Source organism: Pinus tabuliformis, chromosome 4_1 (assembly GCF_031772625.1).
Source record: "Pinus tabuliformis cultivar Carrire ecotype Pingquan chromosome 4_1, CPIR1, whole genome shotgun sequence".
Taxonomy (NCBI): domain Eukaryota; kingdom Viridiplantae; phylum Streptophyta; class Pinopsida; order Pinales; family Pinaceae; genus Pinus; species Pinus tabuliformis.
The window spans coordinates 73,501,944-73,509,224 of record NC_142303.1 but is presented as its reverse complement, the minus strand read 5'-3'; the positions used below and the strand labels follow the sequence as shown (position 1 = coordinate 73,509,224).

General features: G+C 46.1%; 1 protein-coding gene across 1 annotated transcript; it reads right to left on the bottom strand.

The window, feature by feature from the left end:
* Positions 1-239: 239 nt before the first annotated feature.
* LOC149174216 (uncharacterized) lies at positions 240-3,722 on the bottom strand. The gene has a single exon (XM_089420777.1). It carries the CDS (start codon positions 3,720-3,722, stop codon positions 240-242), a length of 3,483 nt encoding a protein of 1,160 aa, XP_089276903.1.
* Between the last annotated feature and the right edge of the window lie 3,559 nt (positions 3,723-7,281).

Genomic DNA, 7,281 nt, shown 5'->3' with positions numbered 1-7,281 from the left:
AGTCAAGAAACTAGGCTCCTCTGTACAGATCTTGAGCGTTTGCAGGCCTCCCTTTTTTCCTAGCTACGCCTTCCCTGTGTGTTGAGATTGAAATGAAAAAAACACCCCAGAATTATCAGTGCTCATTTTGCTGTGGCCAGTTTCAGGTAATGTGACAGAAATATTAGACATATTCTTCTCGAGCATGTGCAGAGTGATTACTCCAATCTTCCTGCTTCTTGATCTGTTCTGCCCTTGTGCTAAGGTATGCAATTTGAGATAGCACTGTTGCCATTGTAGTTGAGAGTACCCGGAGCTAATAGGCATCCTTTGTTTGCCATTTCATCTGCCTCCTTATTCAAACTTCTGAGGATGTGGAATATTTTAAAGGAGGTAAAATCTTGCAGGATTAGCTTTAGTCTGTTCAGGGACTTGTTGAGGATTGCATTGTTGAACTGATCTTCTGAATTGATCTTCCTGATGAGGATTTCAGAGTCTCCGAATACTTGGCATTCTTTGATGCCTTCGTCCCGAACTATTTGACAGGCTTTTGTGAGGGCCAGAAGCTCTGCTTGATTGTTTGTGGAGATGCCGAGCCCCCAGCAGAAATGGGCCTTCCTGAGATTGTCAGCGAAGTAAATGACTCCTCCAGCTCCCGCAGCCCCCGGATTTCCTTTGGAGGCACCGTCAAAGAAGATTGAAGTTTTGTTTTGGATCTTCCACCAATTTTGAAAGGTCGCTTCAGATTCTCTGATTTTCCAAGGAGGAGAGGGGAGGGGAGGGGGAAGGGGACAGATTTTGCTAGAGGGACAAGGGCTGTGGAGGTTCAGCCATGCCATTTCAGAGGGGAGAAGGGAGGATTCAGAGAATTGAGAATGCTGGAGGACAGATTCAATAAGAAGGCCTTTGGCAATTGAGGCGGTTTTAGCCGGAGAGCGAGAGGTATTATTGAAAATTAAGTCATTCCGGGCAAGCCAAATTTCCCAGCAAACAAATTTGGTAATGGAAAGCCAAATATGAAGCCACAAGGATTTCTTTGGGATGGATTGAGGGTAGTATTGGAGCCATCCGGAAAAAAGGTCTGCTATGGAGCTGTGCTGGGGCGGGGAGACGGGCAGTCCAAGAAGAGTTAGTGTCCATACTTCTTTGGCAAAAACGCAGTCAATAAACAGATGGGAAGCTGTTTCTCCTGAGTTTTTGCACATTGCACATCTGTGAGGCCCAACAAAGTTTCGCTTTGACAAATTGTCCCCTGTGAGCTGTTTATTCTGCATGAGGATCCAAAAGAAGAAATTGACTTTGGGAAGACCCTTGGCATTCCATACCTGTTTCCAGAACGATGGCGTTCTCATGCTGTCTTTTTTGATCTGAAGGGCAGAGTAACCCAAAGATGGCGTGTAAAACCCAGTTTCGCCCCATCCCCATCTGTCTGCGATGTTGCGGTGTACCGGCGCTGCATTTAAGAGCAGTGATTTGAGAGTTTCGGTTTGATGTTGAAGCTGCTCTGGCACAGGAGGGATCGCCCAGTCAACCCAATTCCCTCTGTTGTCCCACTCAGAGATATCGTTCAGCTTTCTTATTCCTGCATCGTGGAGCCAGTTTCTGATGTCCCGGATTTCTGCGTGGGAGTTGAGTGGAGGCCTGTTCATGATGCGATCTTTCCAGAGAAGGGTCTTTTCCCCATTGCCCGGAATGCGGTATAGATGTTTTCTGAAGCTGCTCATGCTTCTCCTACAGAGATTCCAGGTATTTGTGCCTGTTGTTGTATTATTTGTTGTCAGGTGCCTGAGGGAGATCCCCTGCGCATATTTGGCGATGAATGTTTCGCTGATCTGATGAGTAGGATCTGAATATATTTTCCACAGGAGTTTGCATCCAAGTGACAGATTCGAAAGAGCAGGATCTCTGATCTGAAGCCCGCCTTCCAGAATTGGCCGCTTGACTAATTCCCAGTTTTCCAAATGGATTTTATTTTGATTGCCTCTGCCTCCTTTCCAGAGAAAGTCTCTTAGAAGACAAGAGATCTGCTCCATGATGTGTTTTGAGGCCAGAAGAAAGGAGGCTTGATAAATGGGAAGAGCAGATAAGACGGATTTAAGAAGAATGATTTTCCCTCCCTTGGTTAGCCAATAGCCTCCCCAGGAGTTGATCTTGTCTTTAATTTTGCTGATGACACCCTGCCACAGAGATCTGTTATTGACTCCAGATGTGAGGGGTAAGCCTAGATATTTGATGCTGTCCCATTGGGCGAAGCACTCAAATCCTAGGATCTGGGCTATATTATTGAGGTTGTGCTGACTCACATTCCATCTGAAAATCGAGCTCTTTCTGTCATTTATCACAGCTCCTGAAGCTCTACAATAACTTTTTAAAACAGCATCAAAATTGGCTGCTATTCTAGTGGAGGCTCCTCCTAGAAGAATAGAGTCGTCTGCAAAGAGAGCATGATTCATTGGGTTTAGAGCATTTGCGATTCGGATTCCTGGGAGATCACCTGTGTTCATTTCCGCAGCCAGCTTCCTGCTGAGAGAATCGGCCATAAGAATGTACAAGAAAGGTGAGAGAGGACAGCCTTGCCTTAATCCGCGGTGAGCTTGAAAGAAGGATGCTGGACGACCGTTGACCATGGGGGCAATCCAAGGGCAAGAGATGCATGCTTTGATGAGATTGATGAACTGAGGAGGAAAGCCGAAGGATCGTAGGACTTGGAGAAGATAGGAATGGTTGACTCTGTCAAATGTGTTCGCCATATCAAGCTTGATCAGCATCCCCTTCTCTTTCCTCTGTTTGCTGGAGTGGATAGCTTCCTGCACTTGGATGATATTATCCAAGATGTGTCTGCCTTTGACGAACCCCCCTTGGGCTTTGGATATTAGTTTGTCAAGAAGGGGTTTAATTCTGTTTGCCATAATTTTTGACAGAATTTTATAGGAGGCATTGCATAGGGAGATGGGCCTGAACCTGCCAAATGTTTCCGGATTGACCTCTTTTGGTATTAGTGCAAGAAAGGTGGAGTTGATGCCTCCCCCAATCTTGGCTTTCCCAAAGAATCCGTGTATCATTTTCAGCAGGTCTGTTTTGATGATGTCCCAGCAGACTTTGTAGAAGTGAATTGTGAAGCCGTCCGGCCCGGGGGCCTTATCTGAGTCCATTGCCCAAATAACCTTGATGATTTCTTCTTCAGATACTGGTTTCAGTAATGCCTGATTGTCCTCATGGTTGATGAGATGAGGAATATGCGAGAGTAGATTTTCGGTATCTTCTTTGCTTCCTTCATGCCTTGTGCCATATAGTTCTTTGAAATGATTTTCAGCTGCAATTTTTATTTGGTCAAATTTATTACAGATCTGCCCTTCATCATTTTTGATCTCTGTAATATGATTCCGAGATAGGCGGGCTTTGTATTGTCGGTGAAAAAAGGAAGTATTTCGGTCTCCTGCCTTTAACCAGAGGCTGCGAGATTTAAGTCTCCAGTGCTCTTCTTCCCTTCTGATGGATTGATGGATGTTTCTTTGAAAGGATGCTTCTTTATTTAAAATTTCCGGGGTGATGTGAAGCCCTTCCATACCTATTTGCAAGGTTTCCAGCTGCTGGACATCGATTTTTCTCTGATGGGTGGTGGGGTTCTGAAGGTTCCTTAGCCACTTCTTTAGAGCTTGTTTGGTGGCTTTTAATTTTTGCTCCCACACGAAACTTGGTGATCCATTGATGGGGATATCCCAAGCTGATTGGATGGTGTCCATGAACCCTTCTTTTTCGATCCATAGTGGATTAAATTTAAAGGGAATGGGCCCAAGATCTTCTTCGGGGGCCAAAAGGAGTTGGATAGGCTTGTGATCCGAGGAAAGCTTGGGAAGAATTTTTGTTGATATGAGGAGTTTTTCCATCAGCAGGGAGTTTTGAATTAGAAATCTGTCCAGCCGGGCAGCGATGTGTTCAGGCCCAGTTCTATTATTTGTCCAAGTATATTTGCCTCTCACCGGGGCAAAATCTAGAAGATCCCACTATTGCATTATTTCCTCTACCAAAGGGAGCATCTGATCTCTGTTGCTGTTTCCCCCCCTTTTTTCTTTAGGCTTCATGACTAAGTTGAGATCTCCTCCCAGGACAATGTTTTTTAGGGAGTGCTGATCTAAAAAGGCCGAGAGAGTATTCCAACAGTCTCTTTTTTCTGCATAGTTAACAGGAACATATAAATTGAATAAGGCTATAGATAACTTACTTTCTAGATGCTTGAGCTCCGTGAAGATCCAATGTTGCGTTTCATGGGAGTTTGCCAGATGAAACTGGTCTTCCGACCAGAGAGTTGCAACGCCTCCCGAGGTTCCCCTTGAGCTGACTGCTATGCCTTCATTCTTTTTCCATTTAGATTTGCTGATATCCTTGAGGGCTTGCCCATCGATTTTGGTCTCTTGGAGCAGGAGGATGTCTGAGGGTTCTATTTTCATTAGATCTTTGACAGCTTCAATTTTTGGTTGGGTCCCCAGGCCTCTACAGTTCCAAGAGACTATTCTCATTATTTACCTGGCGAGGGGTTTGGGATTCCTCCCTTGGTGGATCTTCCTCTAGTATTTCTTCCTATGGTCATCTCTATTGTGGATTGGCTGCCTTGCATTTTGAGACGCTCTGCTTCCTCCTCCCTGACTGCTTTGTGGGTCTTCCTACCTGCTTTCTTCAAGGGTCTCTCGTAGGTCTCTTCCTCTGAGGAGTCTGAAGGTTCTGGCAATTTTTTCTTCTTTGTTATATCTGCATATGAGAGCCTGGAGGGGCTGCCCTGAGGAGAGTCAAGCGGTGCTTCTCCACCTCGCTCTTTATTTGCCTGTGGTTCTTCGGCCTGTGCTGGTATGATCAGATCCGTTTCTAGGGGTTCTGAAGGAGAGGCTTCCTCAGGATTTGGGATCTCATCCGATTTCTGTTGGGTTTCATTTTCTTTGCTGGGTTTTCCTTGATTGCTCCCCTTTGTGGCTCCTTTCCCTGTTGCTTTTGCATTGCCCGTTTTCTGGATTGTAGTCCATTGATCTCCCTTGGGGGGTTGGCTCTGTTCTTCCGATTTTTTCTTGCAGTGTTTTGCGAAGTGACCATAGCCGTGACAGTGTCTGCATTTAAAGGGGATCTGCTCATAATCCAGCTCCTGAATATGGGACCATCCTGCCACGGTGAGTTTTATTGCTTCAGGTAGTCCTTCTTCCAGATCTACTTCCACGCATATTCGGGCGCAGGAGTATTGGTCTTTCCTTACAGCCTGATCAATGTATTTGCCCAGAGAGTTGCCGATGATTTGGAGGGATTTCTGGCTCCAGCAATGCAGGGGGAGATGGGGAAGCCGCACCCATACTGGAACTGCAGAAGGGACATCCTGGGTTGGATCGAAATCTGGAGACCATTTATTTAAGTATAGTCCCTGTGGCCCCATGAAATATGGCTCGTTCCTGAAGATGAGGCTCCGATCTTCTGCTGATTCAAAGACAAATACAAAGAATCCTTTGCCTACGAAGTAAGATTTAATTCCTTCCTTGATCAGAGGGATCCAGTTTCTCTTGATCCAGTCTTCTACATATTTGGGCGATGGCCAAAGGCCGGTGAACTATCCTATGAGCCCTCTATCTGCTAGATTCAGAGCCGAGCGGCAGGTTTCTTCCTCGGGGAGAGCCACCGTGGGAATGCAATCTTTTTTCTTGACGAATTTCTGTTGTTGAGCAGAAGGGGGGCGTCTGTTGCATGCTTCGATTATTTTCTGAAACTCTATGACTTCTGGAGGGAGGGGGGGAGGATCTGCCTCCCCATCACCAGGCATGGCTGCCAAGGGTCGCTACTGTAACCGATCGCGGCACCAGGAGGGACGGCGCAGGGGCTAGGTCTCGCAGTGTGCTGCGCGGATTCGATCCGAGCTTTTCGAAGCTCGAAGGCCGATCACATTCGAAATCAAATGATAAGCCTATGGTATTTGACCCATGGTATTCATGTGGAATATAACTTATTTAAAGGGGGAATTAAATTAGCCTAGATCCGTCTTAACTCAGGATATACCAAGCCCCATAGGGATTAAATATTTTGAGATGCAAACCTCTTTTAGAGTGAAAAGATATGTGTTCCCTCTTGGCATTGTTATCCCTGAGGTGCAGCGCTGACGTTTTAAAGGTCAAATGAGGATTCAGGCTACTTTGTTGTTCTTAAAAGGGTCCCACATGGGCCATTATTCCTCTTCTTCCCTTACCCCACTCACACTTTACCCTTTCTCTTTCCTAACTTAACCTTCACACCCCGACAAATTCCTCTTTGGCCTTAGCCCCAAGCGCAATAGCCAAAATCCTCATAAAACCTCACCCATATGCCTTACGCGCCTATAGCACATTTCTCGAAGACATCTTGTACCTTCACCACATCTTCACCGTTGATTTTTCCCTGCCAATCCAACGGTCCATGTCCCATCCGATACACCAACTTGTCTGACACTCCTCCGCCGTTAGATCACCCCCACCAGATCTAACAGTCAGTGCCCATATCGCGCAGATAACAAGCGCGAGAAGTACCCACCCGATGTGGGCGGTTTTTCTTTTTCCCCACCGCTACATGTCATCCTGTGAATGGCATCGAGCGAGTTCTGACAGTTACCGCTTACCGCTTGATGCCATCGCGATATAAACCATTACCACTCAAATCAAACCACCCCGCGCATTATCACCCGCACATCTCCGCCGCCCAATAACCGTCCAATCTGCTCGCCTGAAGATCTAACGGCCCGGACATGTTCCGCTCCCACCACGACCGCTAGCCTCCAAAAAACGATCTTCGCCACACATCTCCCTTGATCCGACAGCCATCATTCGCGATCATTCACGACCGTCCATCTACCCATGCACTCCATACCCCATGTCCTGTCTGTTACTCGAAGAGGAAGATGGTCGACTCTGTCAGTCTGGTGACAGTCCGAACATGAAACTGAATTAAAAGAAGAGCATGGCCAGAGGAGAAAAGGACACAGCACGACTCAACAACCGAATTAAACAGTCATGGAACTCCACTGCCATGATCAATCCAACTACCCGAAAGACAGCACAGTACCAGAACCAATCAGATTTCGTAGTGAATAAAGCAACTACGTTCAAAGACGCTATCAAACAGTTAATGATAGTTGGTGGTCAATTAATACCCCTCTATCCCTAAATGGCAAGAGCCATTGTAATGATAGATTTTAAATAGCCAGAAGAAAGATGTAATCAGGGTTGGAAATTGTGTTTTGGTTCAACTTCTGGAGAGTGTAGATATTATGTAACTTGCAGCGTCTCATCTTCATTTTCAGCA

What these genes read in the sequence shown, in the direction of transcription:
- LOC149174216 (XM_089420777.1), bottom strand. Translation starts at nt 3,722, where the DNA reads ATGGACACCATCCAATCAGCTTGGGATATCCCCATCAATGGATCACCA.